The sequence below is a fragment of the Meles meles genome, chromosome 7 (assembly GCF_922984935.1).
Source record: "Meles meles chromosome 7, mMelMel3.1 paternal haplotype, whole genome shotgun sequence".
NCBI lineage: Eukaryota > Metazoa > Chordata > Mammalia > Carnivora > Mustelidae > Meles > Meles meles.
In genome coordinates, this window is record NC_060072.1 from 105,069,014 (window position 1) to 105,087,625 (window position 18,612).

Here is an 18,612-nt window from a genome sequence, read left to right on the forward strand (position 1 = left end):
GGGGGTTGGGGGGGATGGGGCAAGGTACAGGGGATTCAGAGAGAAAGACTGGACAGGGTTGCCCCTGCTTTGAGTGGACCAAGGGTGGGAAGTGGGGCGCAACCCCAACCCGGCTTCCATCTGGGTTTTGCCCACTCCTTGCCCCCATGACTCACAGAGTCCTGCCAGGGTTGTGAGGCTGGAATCAGAGGATCAGGCTGCCCTACGTCTTGGCTGAGCTCAGAGAGGGAAGACAGGGCTTAAAGTCGGAGGCCCAAGGAGCAGCTGTCAGGGGTTTGGGTCCATTTGCATGTGGAGAGCAGGTGGCCGAGATTTCCCTGACAAATCACAGGCTTTGAGAGGCCCCGCCTCTGGGAGGCCCAGAGACACCTGTCTCCTCCCAGGCCAGCCACAGCCGCTCCCCGCTGCAGACACCACAGAAACCATGATACCCTTGACTGGCCCTTGACTGAGGGATCTTCGGTTCTTTATTACAGGCTGGGACAGGGCCCTGGGTTTAGCCTCCCTCTCATCCTCCACACGTGAAGAAGTGAGGCCCTCACCCCTGCCATTTCTTTCTGGGGGGGGATTGTGTCCTCAGTCTGTCCTAGGTCTTTCCTCAGGATGGAGGTCCATCAGCCAGGCCTGGTGTGCTTTAGGCTAGTCAGTGCAGTGTCCTCTGAGTCCAGGGCTGGACAGCCCTTGTGATCCCCAAGGTAGGAGGGGTGCAGGGACAGAGAGCTCACTGTTCTGCTCCCGTCACATGGGGGCTTCTCATGGGTCCTGGCATCAAGATGGCCCTTCACCAGTCAAGTGGCCACATCCCCGAGTTGCTGGCTCAGTCCCTCACAGTTCCTCTCGGACCCGAGGCGGTTTCCCAGCCTTGTCCTGGGCCCGTGGAAGCCTGCGGCTGGGGGGTTCTGGGGAAGGGTCTCTGCTGGGCATTTCTTCCTCTTCCTCCTCCTCTTCCTCCTCCTCTGGCTCCTTCAGCAACTCTTTGGCTTCTGTCCACTCCTGGGCGGTTGGAAGGAGAGCGTGGCCCAATCCTCTGCGTCACCTTGCCCCCAGGACCCTCCCTGGGACATCCTGGCCCCGCCCCTCATCCTTCACACACCAGGAGGGAGAGACCTTCCTGCTTCCTCTCCTCCTCACCTGCTCCCTGTGCTCAGGTGCCCACGTGTGCCACAGGGCCAGGGCGCAGCGCCGTCCCCGCGTCACAGCCCACACACCGTGGGGATTCTCTCCACCGGAGCTAAAGGCCACGAGGCGTCCGCAGCGAGGACGAACCTGAGCCTAAGAGGTGAGAGCAGGTTCAGTGCCACAGAGGGGGGCTCTCAGAGAACTTGCCCTTGACTCCCTAATGCCAGGGGGCGGGCCAGGGCGCAAAGAGTCCAGCTCTCCTGCCATCACTTCCCAGTCCTTAATTCAGGGACGCTCCTGGGGGGAAAATGGGACGTTGGACTCAACTTGGGAAGCACAAACACCAGACTGAGGCTAGAGGAGTCGGAGCCAAAGGAAAGGGGCCTCCACGAAGGGCCTCCCAACACCCTACCCAGGCCTTGACTTTTCCTGCCCAAGCTTTGAACCCCGGGTGTGATGCAATCTGAGGGCACGAACGCGGTATCAGGCTCTGGGGATTGAGGATAAGGATCTTGGGGACATTCTTCCACCTCGGGGAGGCCATGGGTCATCGGTAGCTGGTGGCAGTTAGCAGAGAAGGAGGTGGCTGGGTAAGACAGAGCAGTAGATGACAGACAATCACTGCCCCACTCCTTCTGTCCAATTCCAGCCCCTGGTTTCTACCTGGACTAGGGTCTTGGGGACATGTGTGCTTTACCCACCCTCCTTGAGGGAGTTTGGAGGGGCTTTGGAGGGGCCACTGCCATCTCCCGGGGAGCTGTAATCCACCTCCACCAGAACCCCCAAACACAGACAAGTGGTGGAGAGGGCTGGGGAGGCCAGAAAAGGAAAGGGTTAAGGGGGACCCAGCCATTTCCCTGTATTTGCCTCTGGGAAGCTTCTGTTTTGAATTCAGAGCCCACAGCTGGGCTCTCCACCAAACCCCCATGCCCCCCTCCCGGCTTACTGTGACCGTGAGGGCATTGGGCTGTGTGAAGAACAGGTCCCCACCGTGGAAGTCATCGTTGAGGTAGAGAAGCCCACTGCAGAGGGAGAAAGGTGGCAGGCAGTGAGACCCCAAATCGGGTCCACCTGCCAGGCCGCCTGGGGGGGGCTGCCCACCTGTAGTCTCGATAGGTGTAGGCTGGGGGCTCCCGCCAGCACTCCCCAGTGTCGGGGTCCAGGACGCAATTGTCTGCATGGACCGGGTGACTGAGGTCCATGCGCTGGTCTTGCTCGCCTGGGAAGCAGAGGCGCCTGGTGAGTGCTCCCGCGCCCATCCACTGCCGCTCACACTCGCCCTGCACCTGCCGGGACGGCAGCTGGCTGGGGCGATCGCCGGCCCTCACCCGGGCAGGGGAGTCAGAGAGCCCACCAAGGGTGGACGCGGAGAGGGTGCAGGGCCCAACCCGGGGCCGGGGCTGGGGAGGAGCATCTAGGCTCCCTGGTAGTCACCTTCTATGGCGCTCCGGCACACCAGGTGGGTGAAGGAAAGATGCAGGGGCCGCTCCGGGGAGAAGTAGGCCTGTGTCAAGGTCCTCACGCGCTCGCTCACCTCCAGAAGGAGCTTAGCCCCCTGACTGCCCACGGCCCCAGCCTGGGCCAGCTGCAAGCCAGGAAAGGAAGGGCAGGAAAGGAGGGGGCCAGGGAAGGGCGGCCCTGCCCCAGCCCCTGCCCTACTTCCATTGCTCTCCACCCACGGGTTTGGTCTCAGCGGCCAGCTCTGTCATTCACCCCGAACTGTTCCTTCCATTGGCTCTGCGACCATCACCCAGGTCCCTAGGTCTCAGAATACCTCCCCTCCCGCCGCCCTCGACTCTAGGCAGGGGACTCAGGCGCTCTCAGTCCACAGGAGATGCCCAGGCCTGGGAGCCCAGCCTCCTGCCTACCCTCTTCTCTGGTTCTGGGCATCAGCCCAGGGCACGGGGGTCTCCTCTCACCTGTGCAGCCTTGAGCACCGTGAGCCCCTCGAAGCGCTCATGGGGGGTGTGAGGGGAGCGGCGGCCACGATAGCCAGACCTGGCTCCCGCCTTGGCAGCGTCCTATGGAGGGAGAGAGGTGGCCGGGGTGTCTCACTCTCTGGGTCCTAGGCCATCCCCCACCTCACTGTCCACAGGGCTGCAAGACCTTCCTCCAATCCCCCAACTCCCCAGAAGAGGCTAGAGGCCCCCAGGGTTCTCTGCTGGCTCTCTTCCCTGAGCTGCTGCCCCTTCCCACAGAGCAACTATTTCAGGCCTATATTGTCACTCTCTGGTAAAGACCTGGAAGCCCACTGGCCTAGGGGGCTGTGCCCAGAACTCTGGAGAACTTCCTACAGCAGGGAAGGGGTCTCTGAGAGGGTAAGGCCAGTTGGGGAAAGGGGGCAGGAAGGGCTTGATCATTCATTCCCGATGACCCAAGGATAGAGGAGTCTTTCCAGAAACAAGGCCCCAGCAGGAAGTTTGACAGGCCGGATCCTGGTTGGCTCAAGGTGGGGAGACAGCATAGGCCGAGGTGCCTCTCTCTGACACCCTTGACACACTCTTGGAGGATGTGAGAATCCTTGATTCTCAGCCCCAACTACCACCTGCATGAGTCTCATTACATGGGTGTCTCCTGGTATTTGAATGTCCCTTTCCAGACACCTATTCTTTTGGCTGCTTTTTGCAACCACTACCCAGTTACCCTGTGTATAAACCCCATCTCTGAGAGACCACCTACTCACCCAAACCATCTAACCTTCCATTCTTATATTTATTCATTCAATAAATTTGTACTGAGCACTTCCTATATGCTAGGCACTGTTCTAGGCACTGAGGACACAACCGTGAACATGCTCTCACGCAGTTTATATTCTGAGTAAAGAAACAAACAAACCAGATTTAAGGAGCCACTTGAATACGTGAGAGAAAAAAATGTTTCAGGCTGCAGAAACCACAAGTGCAAAGGTCCTGAGGCCAGAATGAATTTAGTGTGATGAACAGAAAGGAGGGCCGATCCTTGGAGTTATCCCTGACTCCAACCTTCCATTGTCTTCCACTTAGATTTAGCCCTGAACTTCTCTATATTTGACTTTCTAAATATTTCTCATCTGTCCACCTCTCTTCACTCCCTTGAAATGAGGACCTAACCTAAAGCGGTGGCACTCCAGCATCACCCCAGAAGCCTCTCCTCCTTCCTTTCCCACTGCATTCTCCACAGTGCCACTAGAGGGATCTCACAGGTTCCTCAGGATGGTGACCCCAGACCCTACTCCATCTAATGCATGGGGATAGAAAACCTAAACCCTTCTTGAATTCTCTTATGAGCTGTCCACCGCCGACCAACTCCTTGGGAGGGGACAGAAGGCCCTTTGTCACCGCGCCTGTGCCTCCACCTCTGGCTTCTCTCCCCTATACTTTCTCTGGATAACATATAGCCTGAGGACACAGCAAGCGCTAGTCCTGAGCACTTTTTATATTCTCCAAAAGTGTTACCCAGGACTACCTGGGTAATAACAACCCCAAAAGAACCCACTGTAGTTAACCCCATTTTACAGATGAAGGAACGAGGCTCAGAGACATTAAAATACGTTGCACAAGGTCACCCAGCCAATCACTGCTGGGGCTAGCACACGTTCTTTACTCCCGGGCTCTGCCTCAGGGGTCAGCGGCCCCTCCATCTTCTTCCTTAGGGCCTGGCTCTCCTCCCCTTCTCTGCCTTGTTAACTCATCCTTAAACCTGAGCTCAAAGGGTGCCTAGGAGACTCAGGCGGCAAAGCATCTGCCTTCGGCTCAGGTCACGATCCTGGAGTCCCCAGAATCAAGTCCTGGGATCAAGTCCCGTGGCTAGCTCCCAGAAGGCCAGGTCCCCCCGCTAAACGGGGAGTCTGCTTCCTCCTCTGCCCCTCCCCCACCTGCATGCACGGACATGTGCACTCGTGTGCGTGAGTGTACGCCCCCTCTCTTGCAAACAGATACATAAAATCTTAAAAAAAAAGACAGTTCAAATGCGCCCCTCCAATGCCCCCCACCCCCAGGAAGCTTTTTGTGACTGGGCATTTCAGCACTTATATTTGGCTGGGTACATGCTGCTGCTTTTTTTTAAAGATTTTATTTGACAGAGATAGAGATCACAAGTAGGAAGTGAGGCAGGCAGAGAGAGAGCGAGCAGAGAGCCCAACACAGGGCTGGATCCCAGGACCCCGAGATCATGACCTGAACTGAAGGCAGAGGCTTAATAACTCACTGAGCCACCCAGGCACCCCAAGGGTACATGCTTCTTGTAGCAACCCCCCCCACCCCCGTCTACCAATATGTCTCCGTGTCTGATGCCTCCTCCAAGGAGCTCCTGAACGCACATCTGAGCTCACCTACCTCCCCCCGGAACCCAGCAGTTCTGAGTACACAGCAGATACTCAGTAAGTGTGTGTAGAAGGCAGGCTAACCTAGAATGAAGTTGGAAGCTTCCTGAAATGGCGGACTCAGCCTGGTCGATATGGATCATTCCACCCAAACTCGCAGGGGATTCAACGGGTGGGGAGAGTAGCCCGTATGTCCCCTCAGCCGCTGGCCAAGCTGTAATTAAACTCTGGCCAACCCACCAAGGAATCCTCACCTGCACACTCACTCTATTTTATGCCCTTCTGTTTTGTTTTGTACTTTCTAAGAATTTCTCGCAAAATCCTTCTGTAAAGAGTGTCCATCCACCCTATGCCGGCTAAGTTGAGAGGAACAGAACGTGTTCCACCGCGGTGGGGAGAGGGGCAAGCACAGTAGCCGCCGGAGAACCAGAGAGGGCGGGGTTGGGGGAGCTGTGCCAGAGGGCACCACCTACTCACAAGTCTTCTTACCTTGGCCAGCTGCAGCAGGACCCCGCACTCGGCCGGCGTGAGCAGCCCGTCCAACACCACCCGCTCTGACCCATTCAGCTGTCTTGCATCCTGGGTCAGGGTGACTCCCTCCAGGAGGAGCACATCTACAGGGGAAGGGACAGGGCAGAGGGGGGTTGAGCGCCCCTTGAGGGCAGACCCAGCAGGGCGGACCCTCGAGGCTCCTGCTTCCCGCTCTCCCAGGGACCTACCCTTCCAGTGAGTCAAGGGCTTCGGCTGTGGCGGCTCATGGTCCCAAGGCCTCTTCTCTTGATCCTCTCTCAGGGGTGAGAGATATGCTCAGTGCGCGCCCCGGTCTTCCAGTCCCATCTTCCCCAGACCTCCCAGGACCCCTCCCTCGCCTTCAGCTCAGGCCAGGCCCCTCCTACCATAGGGCATCTCCTACCTGAGCTTTTCCCTAAGTGCCTCGGGGATGACAGCTGCTGGGGTCCAGGGATCCTGGGAGAGCCAGGAAAAGCGCCATCACCCACCAAGTCCAGCCTGAATCCCTGACATTATTCGACTCCAAACTACCACACAGAGGTCCTCCTGCTTCCAGGGAGGAAGGCAGAGGTGGGAAAAGCCCTGGCCTCATTGTCCGGAGCCCTGGGAGCTGGGCCAAACTCCACCAACATCTGCTCGCGTGGCACTACTGATCAGTGGTTTTCTAACAGCTTCGTCCACAGAAGCGGAATGCATGGAGATTTTTCATGTAAGGTTCACAACAGTCTTACGAAACAATTGTATTAATGTGCCCATTTTGCAGTGGAAGAGACTCAAAGACACAGAGAGGTAAAGTAACACGCCCAAGATCACACAGCTAGCAAGTGACAAAATTGGGATTCCGACTAGCTTTCGAGGGGTACTGGGGTCTCAGTTGGTAAAGCATGTGACCTTGATCTTGGGGTCCTGGGTTCCAGCCCCATGTTGGGTGTGGAGCCTACTTAACATACACACATAGATACATAATAAACCAGCTTTAGAGTCCACACTTGGAACCAGCGGTTCTCAACCAGGGAGAATTTGCCCCCCAGGGTTAGGCGATGTCTGGAAATATTTTTGATTGCCACGACTCAGAGAGTACTATTGACATCTACCCAGCAGAGGCCAGGGAAGCTGTTGAACGTCCCACAAAGCCCAGGCAAAGAATGATCCCCTACAAAGAATGATCAGGTCAAAATGTCAATGGTGCCAAGAAGGTCAGGAAAATGCTTTATGTTATCGTCCTAGCAGAGAATAAACCCTCTGCCCTTCAGTTTCCTCATAACAACAACAACAGTAACCAAAGCAGTAGGAACAGAGCCTTCCCTACTATGTAGCAAATGATATGGCTTCAATAGCGCTATGAGAAAGGTCTGATGCACCCATTTTACAGGCAAGGAAATTGAGGCGGAGGCAAGTGAAGGTTCAGAGCTTATTTATGGCAGAAAAGAGACCAACATTTAGGCCTGCATGACCCCAAAGCCACCCTCTACTGCGGGCACCCGCCTCTGTCCCTGAGACACTGCAGACTCCTCTCCAAGTGTCCCAGGGGTGTGGGGACTGGGAAGCCTTGTTGCAAACTGCAGTGACACAAATGTACGGTATCATTGTTCCCTTCCTCCTGGGGGAGCACCAAGTGGCAGGATGGGGACAAGGGGAGATACTCACAGGATCCTTAAAGCTGGCCCCCAGGTGCTCCATGGCATAGTACAGCTGTCTCTTCTCCCCCAGGGATCGTAGAATGAAGCGCTGGATGTCCTGAGGTAGGGTGGGCGTCAGGGGGAAAGGGGTGAGGCGAGGAGAAGTCACGTGGAGCAGGGAGGTTAAAGCATGGCAGGCCCAGGTTCTAGGGGTCAGCCTGCACGCTCCTAAACCCTTCCCTGTGCCTTCCTGTTCGAAAGTTTCAGGGCATCTGTGCTCAATGTGTGTGTGTGTGTGTGTGTGTGTGTGTGGTTGGGGGAGGGAGTGCCTGTGGCACAGGAAGGCACATGAGGGAGGGCAAGTAGGGGTGAGGTGAGGGCAAGGGGGGAAGGGCTGGCACTTGGACTCAGAAAGTCAAGTCTGCAACGGGGAGCAGGGAGGGGAGACAAGACAGATGCTGGGCTTGGGGTTGCCTGTGGTGCCTAGCTGTGGGGACAGAGTCCAGGCTTCTGCTCAGTTCTATTTGATTTAGGGTTACCTCATAGGGTAAGCATGGGGCAGAGGGTTACCTCTCGTGGACCGAGGCCAGGTCTCGGCTCTCCCAGCTGGGCCTGGTACTCATTCAGAGCCTTCTTGGCAGCCTCGTCCTCCGGGTAGAAGAGCAGAACACTCAGGACATTTTCCACAGCCTGGGACAGATTCCCCACTGGAGACAGAGCAGTAGGGCGGGGTGGGGCACGGAGATTGAGAATGACAGTGGTCCCCGGGCAGAGGCAGGGAAGACGGGTGGACAGAGGCAGAGCCAGAAAAGTGGTCTCCCGATGCCAAACAACTCCAAAACCCCCATCCCACCGGGCCGACGCACTCAGCCATCGCTTCTTTCCAAAGCTCACTCAAACATACCTGGGCAGGATAGGCAGAGTTCAAAGGGAAGGAAGAGAGGAGGGAATTAAAGAAGATGAGAAGCAGCAAGGGCAGAAGGACCTTTCCATAACGGTGCCAAAGGAGAGCCAGTGAGAGTCCTCCTGACCAGCTACAGATCCAGAGACAGGTGGGAGGGATGGAGAGAATGAGGCTCAGGATATGGACAGAGACAAACCTTCACTTCCCCTGTTTCCAACCCCGGTCACCCCCAGGGCTCACCCTTCCCCAACTGACCCTGAGCATGGGCCTCGTGCAGCCGCCTCAGCTGGCTGGGAAGGAAGTCAGGGACAGGGAAGCTGCGTCCAGGACGCGTGGCCATGTCTCCCACACAGCGCTGGCGGCACTGCAGGACCCGAGTCCAGTGGCCTGCAGACAACACACGTGAACCATTCTGCAGACAACACACGTGAACCATTTGGCTTGCAACGCTCTTCTCCGTGGGGCCATGAATCCCCAGCTCCTTACCGGCAATGGTCTCATAGAGGCCCCCCTGGTTCCCAGCTCCTTCTTCCTCTTCTTCCTCCCTCTGCTGCTCCTCGGGCCCCTCACAGCCAGCCCGGCAGCTCTCCATCTGGGCCAGGCTCTCCTGCAGGGCCTCCTCCAGCCTAGGCAGTGCCAGTCCTGCCTCCTGGCGCCCCAGTAGCTCCAGACCATCGTCATAGGCTGCCTGTGGGGGGAGGGGAGTGGACAGTCACCCGAGCTCCCGGAGGCAGGGTGCCAAGCAAGACTGGGAAGCAGAAAGAAGGGGAGGGGTATTGGTCACATCTGGGACATGGACTCCAGGTCCCACTTCACCTTGGGGAATATAGGGCCTCAGGATCAGAATGGGCAAACAAAGGACTTTAGGGATCCTTGGGAAGAAAACTAAGGCCCAGAGAGGGACTCTCCAGGCAGGGTTACCGAGGACAGTACACAGGTCCCAGTCCAGTGAGTCCTGTCTACCTGGCCAAAGGTGTCTCACCCAGTGTGGCGGTGTCTCCAGGTCCCGGAAGCTCTGTGGCCGCACCCGGGACATGCGTCTGTACTTAGCCATGTCCTCCCGCATCTGCAAGTGTGTTGGGTTTGCTACAAAGAAGGTGTGTGCTGCAGCTGCTGCCAGGTCCAGCTTCTTCAGCTGAGAAGCAGGAGGATGAGGGAGTCAGTGCCCTCCTGCAGGGGTGTCAGACCTCTGCCCCACTCACTGGCCTCCCCCCACCCCCGCGCCACACACACACACACACACACACACACACACACACACCTGGAAATGCCCCCAGAACCTTCTGGAAGACTTGTCAGTCAGAACTGATCACTTCCCAACCTCCAGAGCCCCCAGAAACCAGTACACTGGGGAAGCTCAGGAAAGAAGGGTTTGAAGACTTTAGAGTGGGTGCCATACCGCAGAGGCAACTCGGTGTCTCCCTTAGGGGACAAGGCGCAAGTGATGGCTAAGTGATGTGGGGAAGTGGGGGAGACCCGAGCGACCGGCAAAACCCGCAGGTCTCTAGGACCCTGGGCTGAGGTGTGTGTGACCAGCCCCCCCAACCCCAGCCACGTAGGCAAGAGCTACCCAACTGGTAGCTGCGCAGTGTCCACTGCCCGCCCAGCACATGCCCGGCCTCGGCCTCGGGCTGAGGAGTCGTGCCCCTGCCCCGCAAAGCCTCACACTCAATTCCCCCCTCCCCGTGCTTCCCGTGCCGCCGCGGGGTTCCTCCATCCCCTCCACTTCACTCCTAGGAAGAGGCGGCTATCATTCCACGTAGATCTCCGGAAGACCTAACGTTTCAGGCCCCTTCCCTCCATCTCCGATCTGGTCCCCCCCCCCACTCAGGACCCCATCCAGCCCCGCTCCCACTCTGCTCCCACTCTCTCTTAAGCTGTCCCTCGGCGACCTCAGTGGGTACTTGACGCCGTTTGGATGGGACAGACTCAGAAGGAGAGCGCCCGCTGGCCGCCCCCACCTCCCAGCCCCACCCCGAGGCCCGGGCGCCGGCATTCCGCCCCCTCCCGGCGAGCTCCGAGTAACAGCGCAGCATGGGTCAGGGCAGGACCCCCGAAGGGGCCCGGGCCGCTCCCGCACCTGGTAGTAGGCCCTCTGCAGGTAGTTGTAGGGTTCCCGGCGGCGGAAAGCGTCCCGCAGCGCGCTCCCCACGCGGAGCCGCGCCGCACCCCCGGGGCCCAGCCTCTGCGCCCCGCACTGGGTCAGGCACTCGGCCCGGCGGAGCGCCGCGCGGAGCAGCAGCCGCTCCCAGGCCCCCTGAGCCGAGCCGGGCCCGGAGTCAGGCCCCGGGGCGTCAAGCCACACGGCGGGGAGAGCGGCCCCCGGCTCGGCCGCACAGCGCGCCCCGCAGTCCTGCCGCGCGCGGCCCAGCGCCGCCTGGCTCCGCAGCGCCTCCCGCAGCAGCGCCACCGCGGGCGCCCAAGCCCCGGCCGCGTAGGCGCGCAGCCCGTCCGCGTACAACAAGTCGGGGGCCTGGGGGGGCGCCCCCGGGGACAGCGGGACCAGGCCCGGGGGCTCGGGGGAGCCCGGCGGGGGCAGCAGCAGCAGTAGCAGCAGCAACCGGAGGAGCCGGAGCATGGTGCCAGGGACGCCGGCGGGCTGCCTAAGCAGAATGCGGGAGCCGAGAGGGAGAGAGGGGGAAGGGGGGAGGGAGAGGGAGGGGAAAGGAAGGAGAGATGGAGAGGAGGGAGGAGAGGAAGAGAGAAGGAATGAGCGGGGCCACGAAGAGCTGATGCGGCCCAGACTCAGCCCTGGGAGAGGCCAGGATGAGAGCCAGAGAAGTCGGGAAGCCTGGCACAAAGTGGAGAAAGCAGTGTTTAAGACGAGGGACAATGTGGGACGAGGAACAGGCCCTGAAGAACAGATGGCAAACGGCTGGGACTGGAGTGGGACTGGTGCTGTGGAAAACATCCTGGGAAACCTCTTAGGACCCTTGACTCCGTCTACGGCCATACCACCCTGAACGCGCCCGATCTCGTCTGATCTCGGAAGCTAAGCAGGGTCGGGCCTGGTTAGTACTTGGATGGGAGGACCCTTGACTCCAGCCTCTGGGCTCATGGGGTCAGAGTAACTCCTGCAGCTGTGTTCCCCTCTGTTCTGTGCCTGCCCTACCCCCACTCTTGGGTCCAAGACAGGGAGAGTGGATGCCTCCCCCACACCCACCCACACACACTTTTGGAAAAAGAGCCTTAGAATGCAGCATGAGATGCGGGCCTGTGACACCAGCTCAGGCCCAAATCCTTTCCTGCCTAGAAAGTGAGGCCTAGGTGGATTTGGGGGAAGGAGGAGAGTTGGGGCATGGCACATGGAATCACACTCTGAAGCTACTTCCCAAATCTGGACAGAGATCCTTCACACCCCAAAGCAGCAAACTCGAGTGTCTCCCCATGCCCACGTCCGTGCCCAGCACAAGATGTTCTTATAAGCATGTCCCTCTACATGTCTTCATGTTTGAATTTGTCTTTGTCCGGGCATATTTCTGTGCCTCTAGTCACTGCCCCTGCTCTATTTGGTCCTCTATGAGCCATTCCACCCCCGAGCCTCCCATCATACCTTCTACCACCCTAGCACACAGCACACCGAGGTTTCCATGGTAACACTTCAGGCTTTAATACATTTTGCTAAGAATGATGGAAGGTGAGTAGGACATCTGGTCACTGAGATGGGAGACAGCAGTGGGCACCAGGCCCCAGATCCGATGCCCATCTCCACGGAGTCTGGAGGTGTTACTCACCCAGGGCCCCTCCTCTAAGTCCCGCGGGCCCACTTGGGCTCAGAGGGTCAGCTGGGGGAAAATGGGGCTACCTGGGCCCCAGGATCCTCCCCAAGGTCTTGCACTCCCCTCACCTCCTGTCAGGGAGCAGCGTCTCCCTGCACTCAACCCCAAAGGAAGTCCAACGGCTCTACTGTCAGGGGACCCAAGGGAGAGCCTGCGGGGTGAGAGGCCCAGGGGTCTGGGCCGGCGAGGAGAGGGCCCTGGCGAAGCAGTCGGAGAAGGCAGAGGTGTCTCATCGATGAAGGTGGTGATCTCTTCCCGGAAGAAGCCAGGACCCCGTGGGGGTCCCCCACCTGACCCCAACATCCCACCCTCCAGGAATTGGCGAAGGCTGGCCAGCCCCCCACCTTCAGCTTCTTCCTCATCCTCCTCATCCTCCAGCCTTTGTCTTCGCCCCAGGTACTCAGGAGGGCCCCCCAGGGCTCGGCTCTGGGCTGGGAGGACCCGGATGTCATCAGAGGATGACCACTTATGCAGAATGGAGCCTGGTGCCCGAGGAGTAGAGAAGATGTTGGTCTCATCGTGGGACAGACGGCGGGACAGAGGGACCTGGGGAGAGGAGCAGGTAGACCCAGAGGTGCTATAGGGACAAAGGGGGGTAGAGGCAGGAACCAAAGCGGGGACTTGGCAAGATGCCTCCACCTCCTTAAAATTTCGCAGAACATCCTCTGATGGGCAAACCTGGTTCTGAGAGGTCTGAAGGGGAGCGTCTCTTGCCACACCTTTCTTTCACCTACCCCTTAAGGGCCCTGCAGGCCAGAGCTAGGGAGTGGGGAGTCAGGATGGTCAGTAGAGACTGGAGACAAGTAGTAAGGGGGTACCCAGAGAAGGAGGTACACTCCCTAGCCCCATACCTGTAAGTAGTGGACCCTCTCAAGAGGGGGAAAGAGCATGTGCCTTCCAGGCAGCAGCTTCACCTGGGAAGGGTCCCTGCCCCCTGGTCCTGTGGCACCATTAGCATCAAAGCGCACTTTGCACACTCGGCCGTCTGCATAGTCATCACAGCCTCCATCTAGGAGAGAAAAGGGGCGGCGTGGTTACAGACAGGGAATGCCCACGCCCTCCCCGGCCCCCTTTAAAACCTCCTGCCCCCTTATAAGCTTTCGGGAGAATCCTGTTCCCACTAGTCTGTAAGCTCTAAGAGGAAAAGCAGGAGTGTCTAAGGTCTGCTGCTGCTAAGTCCCTAGTGCTTCATACATATAGACAGATTCACTGAAACAGTTACAACCCCGCCCCTAAGAACTGTCCCTATAGCTGGTGGGTTCTCTGTCAGGGAGCTTAGCCTCCCCTTTGTACCACAGCCTTCCTTTAGGGTTGTCTTAGGACTCTGGACTGTTTCTCAGGCAGTCGACCTGGAGAGCGGAGGCAGAGCTGGGTAGTGTGGGCTTCCGGAGGGAAGCCGCCGCCGGGTGCAGGGAGCCCTCGGTACAGGAGGAAGCAGTGGGTGCACATCGGGGTGCGTGATTAGGGCAAGGGGGAGACTGGAGTCAGCCCAGGGGCGGCGCAGGTTCCGTCCAGCAGGGGGCACTCCAGGGCAGCCCGTCCCCGCGCAAGGAATGGCCGGTAGAAAAGGGCAGGAAAGGGAGCCGAAGCCGGGGAAAGCCAAAGCCCAGGCCCTCCTCTGACCGTCATCGCCATCCTCTTCGGACATGATGGCCACGCACTGCTCCCACACGGTGCGCACGTCAGCGCGGTAGCGCTCGCAGGACCAGATGAAGGAGGGCAGCAGCAGCGTCTGTGCCATGGAGCACCACAGCACCGCCAGTACCATCCAGGGCGGAGCCGAGTCCGACTTAAGGGAGAAGAAGCTCACCACCTAGCGGGAGGATGGGGAAGGGAGCGGGTCACCACCGGGGGCACAGAGGTCCCACTTGACCCCAGATCCAGTATTCTAGTGCAGTGGGTGGGCAGAAGGGAAAGGATCGCCCAGTTCTCAGAGGATCATGACAGAAGCAAAGTCGGAGGTGGAGATGGGATGAACAGAGGGGAAGGGACTGATTCAGAGGAAGGTCAGGGGGCAGGGACCGGAGACAAAGCCCTGAGGTCCAGAGGGATGGAAGCAGACGTGATACAGAAAACTTGAACACAGACAGAAATTCGGGAATCGGGACTAGACAGGGATGCAAAAAGCTGGGGTGGTGGCGGAAGCTCTCTGGGTTTTCCACTGGAGTGCTCAGAGTGCTCAGAGACCCTGTGGTTCCTCCCCTAGAGCGTTAGGGACTGGGGACTGGAGCTGGGCTGCTGGATGGTAGGTCCGGGGGCTGAAGTGTGGAGCCACAGGATAGATGGAGGACGGGTGGCGGTGTGAGCACTAGAAACCGGAAAACAGACGACGAGGCTGGGGGTAACAGGAATGAGGAGTTGGATGATAGAGGTGGGGGGGCTTACGGATGTGGGGGGGCAGAAGAGAGGAAGGCGGATGGCTAAGCTGCTGTATGGCTGATGGGCTGGGAGGTCAGGTGAATGTGCTGGGGCCTGGATATCGGGGAGAGCAGGTGGGGGACCCCAATCTCACCAGGATGGGCACCCCTGTGAGCGAGTCATAGAGAAAGACGATGGCGCTGACCAAGTTGGTGACCTGCAGGGATGTCTTGGCCGACTCGGAGCCATCCAGCGAGGACCGCCGCTTCCCTCGGGCATCCTCCACCACGATGGCTGGCACCTCGAAAGCAGGCCGGGTCCCCAAACCCCCGGCCCCACCCCCCTTGGCCCCACCCCCTGCCCCCGCTCTCCGGGCCAGCCGCGCCCTTCGGGGCCTGGCCCACAATGTCTGGTAGAAGGTGATGGCCACGCAGACCAGCCCCATGACAATGCCCCCCAGGAGCAAGAGGCTGAAGCAGACGCCAAAACCCAGGCCAATCTTGGAGACTATGAACTGGCAGCCGCGGGCGTAGTAGCGCTCGCCGTTGTTGTGCCAGCCAATGGAGGGCAGTGTAGAAAGGATGAAGCTGACCATCCAGATGCCCATGACTGCGTGCAGCGCCTGCTTCTTGGCGTTGCTGAGGCGGTAGTTGACGGGCCAGCGCACCATCCACATGCGGTGGTAGGAGAGTGAGGCGACTGTGAAGCAGGTGGCCAGAGCCAGGGTGTAGTAGGTGGACACGAACACCTTGCAGATGCTCTCATTCCAGTCGTAGTCGGAGGAGGCCTGGCGCCGCAGCTGCACCACGGCGAAGGTGGTAAGGGGCACGGCCGCCATGAGTATGTGCGTGCCTGCCAGGAAGCAGAGCAGTAACTCCAGCGGCTTGTGCTTCTGCTGCTTGGCCGAGATGCTAAGAATGATCCAGGCATTGGCCAGCAGCGCCAGGAGCCCGCAGGCCAGCCAGGACAAGGCGTTTGAGCGCAGGGAGGCCTCCTCTGCCCCTGCCCCTCCCCGAGCCATCCTATCCTCGGCCCCCCCACCCCCCTTTGGACTCCTGGGGGTCTCACCCAGGAGCCCCACTCACACGCACAGCCATGATGTGTACAATCCCTGCCCCTTGGTGAAGCAGACCATCCCTGGGTCTACCCGGCTGCTCAGCATTGCATGACTGACCCAGCTAAGGGGCAGTGTGGAGGGCAGGGTTGGGGGGAGACTGAGGGTCAGCAGAGGTGGTCCTCAGCCTCCATAGTGGGTGGGAACCTTCCTGAAGTACCCCTGCCGTTGATGCGGGAGGCAAGCTGATTGCTTTCCCAGCTATGAGGCTGGCTGAGCGGCTCTGGTCCCCATGCCGGGACTTCTGGGTCTCTTCGTCCTCTGATTCTTGACCAGTCAGGGATCTTCCGCGTACTCCAAGGGATGTGGGGGGTGAGGCTCAGCCACCCGGACAAACTACAAGGGAGAAAGGACAGGTGGGAGAGGAAGGGCAAAGGCAGGGCCTAGGCTGGTCTCCAACAGATGTCTTGTGCCCCCTTCTCTGGAAACTACAGAAATAACTGATTACTAGGGGTCATGGGGCCATTCAGAACATTCTCCTGCCTTAAGTTGGATGGCCAGTCACACAGCCCACACAGAGCAAGAGCCCTGCTTTCCAAACCAGCAGGAAAGAAGGTATTCTGACCTCCTGTCTCCTATCCCTTTTAACCCCTTTTCCTCCCTCTGGCATTCCCAGGTCCCTTCTTATATCCCCTGCTCGGTACTATTCAATCCCTATCTCCATGTCCCTGAGTCTCTCTTCAGACCTACTGCTGGCAGGTGCATGACTTGTTTCTTTTTTGAGGTTCCTGGTAAACTGGGATATGTATGCTATCCCAGTTCTTCCCCAGAGTTCCAGCTCCTGGGCCCAGGGGTCTTGGTGCCCAGCCCCATGTCCCCAAGCCTGTGTGACCCCCCTCCAGTTCATGGGGGATCTGGGAAGATGGGAGAAAGGAGGCTGGGACCAAGGGGAGGGGGGGCTAGGGAACCCGAAGGCGGGGAAACCGCTGACATCAGAAGCATCCAGAAATGGAAAGATGGGGAACTAGGGGGAAGGAGGAGAGTTTGAGCAGAAGAGAAAGAAAGAGGGGGCAAAGTGATAGTATCTGAAAATAGAAGGAAAGCCCCAGAGACCCCAGGAGAGGAGGCTTGGGGAGGAAGAGGGGCTGTGTGAAAGGAGGGAGCAGGAAACAGGGAGGCTGAGAAGAAAAGCCCAATGTTCAATAAGGTGCTGACTCCCACCCATAGACCTCTGCTCTTTCCTCCCCTGCCCAGCCTCAGTTTCCCTCTGATAGGAAGAAAGATAGTCCTGAATTTTGAGAAGCTGAGCTTCAGTGATCCCTGGGGAGGGGGCGAAGAGGAAATCAGGTGAAACCCTGAACAGAGTGGAGGCAAGAAGGATAAGCTAACGACTTTGGGGGGAAAACAAGGGTAAAAATGGGGCACAGCAGTAAGAGGGTCTACTTCCTGTGGAAGCCCTCAGATCCTTGCCCTCCCTGAGAAGTCCTAGTCCGCCCCCCACCTTTGTTCCCTCCGGAGCCCAGTACACCCTAGTTGCCATGGCAATGGCCAGCCGGAGGGAGGTGGAAGGAATTGGTCAGAAGCGCCCCCCCCCACTACTCTCCCCTACAGCCTCGCACCCCTTTCCACCTACCCCCCAACCAGGTCCAGCGGGTGGGCTGTGGAAGAAAGAGATGGGGAGTCAGAGAGGAGGGAGGCAGGAAGGATGTGAAGGACAGAGAGGAGGTGAAGGACAGAGACAGATCAGAGGACGGTGGGAGGAGGATCTGGGGGACTCCACAGCGGACAGGGGTCCCTCGCCCTTCGGGGTGAAGGGGTAAGGTCAGGCGGCTCCTCCCTCCCGCCACCCACCGTGTACTCCCGGGCAGTGACAGCAGGTGGCTGGGGAGGAGGGGCCGGCCGGAGGAGAGAGGAGGCGGGTGGGGAGGAGGGGGCTGCGGGGATGGGGTCCGCGGGAATGCCGGCCGCGGGGGGACAGGGCCGGGGTCGTCTTACCTCTGTCTGAGCCCGGCACTGCCATGGAGACCGCACTCCCGACGCGGCTCGCCCGGGCTCCCGCCGCCTGCCGGCTCCAGCCCGCCCGCCCTCCTCCTTCCCTCCCTCCTTCCCTCCGGGTCTCCCTGCCCCCCCCACCCACCCTCGGTCCCAGCCTCCCGGGCTCGGTCCGCCGCTCACTCAGCCTCTGCCTCCCACCCCAGGTCTTTCGGAGCACCCCCCACCTCCCGGAGGCACGCCGCCCGTGAGCCCCGGGTCAGGGGGCCTGCAGGCAGCTGCTCCGGGGGCGCGGGGGCGAGTGCGGGGCGGGGAACTGGACGGCGGCGACTTGGAGGGGGAGGGGCAGGGAAGGCGCCGGCAGGGAGGGGGCGAGGACGCTGGCGGGGAACCGGCTTCATTGGTGAGACGGTTCGTGTCCTGCCCCCACCCCACCCCGCTTTTCGACACGAACACCAGCTCAGAGAGGCAGCTGGTGGTGCTCGGGGAGGAGGAAGCGTGTGTGTCACTGTGTGTATCCGTGAGGGCTGCGCCCGCCTGGAGTGTAGAGCGGAGGGGCAAGTGCTGGAGCGTTTGCTGAAGCTTGGGCTGCTGGGGCTGCTGGGGCGGGGGCGCGACACAGGTCTCAAAGAATGCACCCCCCCCCGCCCCCATACACACACATACCGCTTCCTCCTCCTGGAACACAAACTCTCACTTCTCTTGGGGATGCACACAATTGGCAGACATGCATTACAGTTTCTCTTGGTCCTTTTTCTCCAGCACACACATATGTGTGTAGAGCACACACAACCTTGCCGCGTCTCCCCCAAAGTCTGGGCCTCCTGCACACACAGGACCCTGTGGGGTGGGCAGTGGGGAAATCGGGCTCCAAAAAACCCCCTTCCCCCCCAAGGGAAACTTCACCTCCTTCCTCTGGAAAGCTTGGCAACCTCTCCTCTGGGCCTGATCCCAAAGATCAGAAGATCCTGGTCCCC

General features: G+C 59.4%; 2 protein-coding genes across 2 annotated transcripts; both read right to left on the reverse strand.

The window, feature by feature from the left end:
- Nucleotides 1-823: 823 nt before the first annotated feature.
- P3H3 (prolyl 3-hydroxylase 3) lies at nt 824-11,070 on the reverse strand. The gene is made up of 15 exons (XM_046011400.1): nt 10,533-11,070; nt 9,435-9,587; nt 8,939-9,140; nt 8,708-8,839; nt 8,119-8,255; nt 7,577-7,666; nt 6,333-6,385; nt 6,139-6,206; nt 5,909-6,033; nt 3,039-3,140; nt 2,554-2,704; nt 2,221-2,338; nt 2,066-2,141; nt 1,132-1,272; nt 824-993 (listed from the first exon to the last, which is right to left on the reverse strand). The coding sequence occupies exons 1-15, from the start codon at nt 11,028-11,030 to the stop codon at nt 826-828; spliced, it is 2,214 nt and encodes a 737-aa protein (XP_045867356.1). The 5' UTR covers nt 11,031-11,070; the 3' UTR covers nt 824-825.
- Nucleotides 11,071-12,037: 967 nt separating this feature from the next.
- Nucleotides 12,038-18,079, reverse strand: GPR162 (G protein-coupled receptor 162). Its single transcript, XM_046014025.1, has 5 exons — nt 17,639-18,079; nt 14,744-16,039; nt 13,855-14,044; nt 13,083-13,240; nt 12,038-12,777 (listed from the first exon to the last, which is right to left on the reverse strand). Exons 2-5 carry the CDS (start codon nt 15,608-15,610, stop codon nt 12,226-12,228), a joined length of 1,767 nt encoding a protein of 588 aa, XP_045869981.1. The 5' UTR covers nt 15,611-16,039; nt 17,639-18,079; the 3' UTR covers nt 12,038-12,225.
- Nucleotides 18,080-18,612: the final 533 nt, after the last annotated feature.

Excerpts from the sequence above, each read along its gene's own strand:
- P3H3 (XM_046011400.1), bottom strand. The coding sequence starts at position 11,030 with ATGCTCCGGCTCCTCCGGTTGCTGCTGCTACTGCTGCTGCTGCCCCCG. Across the intron at positions 7,667-8,118 it reads CTGGCCTCGGTCCACGAGAG|GACATCCAGCGCTTCATTCT; the intron begins GTAACCCTCTGC and ends ACCCTACCTCAG. Across the intron at positions 2,705-3,038 it reads CGGTGCTCAAGGCTGCACAG|CTGGCCCAGGCTGGGGCCGT; the intron begins GTGAGAGGAGAC and ends CCTGGCTTGCAG.
- GPR162 (XM_046014025.1), bottom strand. The coding sequence starts at position 15,610 with ATGGCTCGGGGAGGGGCAGGGGCAGAGGAGGCCTCCCTGCGCTCAAAC. Across the intron at positions 14,045-14,743 it reads TCACAGGGGTGCCCATCCTG|GTGGTGAGCTTCTTCTCCCT; the intron begins GTGAGATTGGGG and ends TCCTCCCGCTAG. Across the intron at positions 12,778-13,082 it reads AGAGGGTCCACTACTTACAG|GTCCCTCTGTCCCGCCGTCT; the intron begins GTATGGGGCTAG and ends TCCTCTCCCCAG.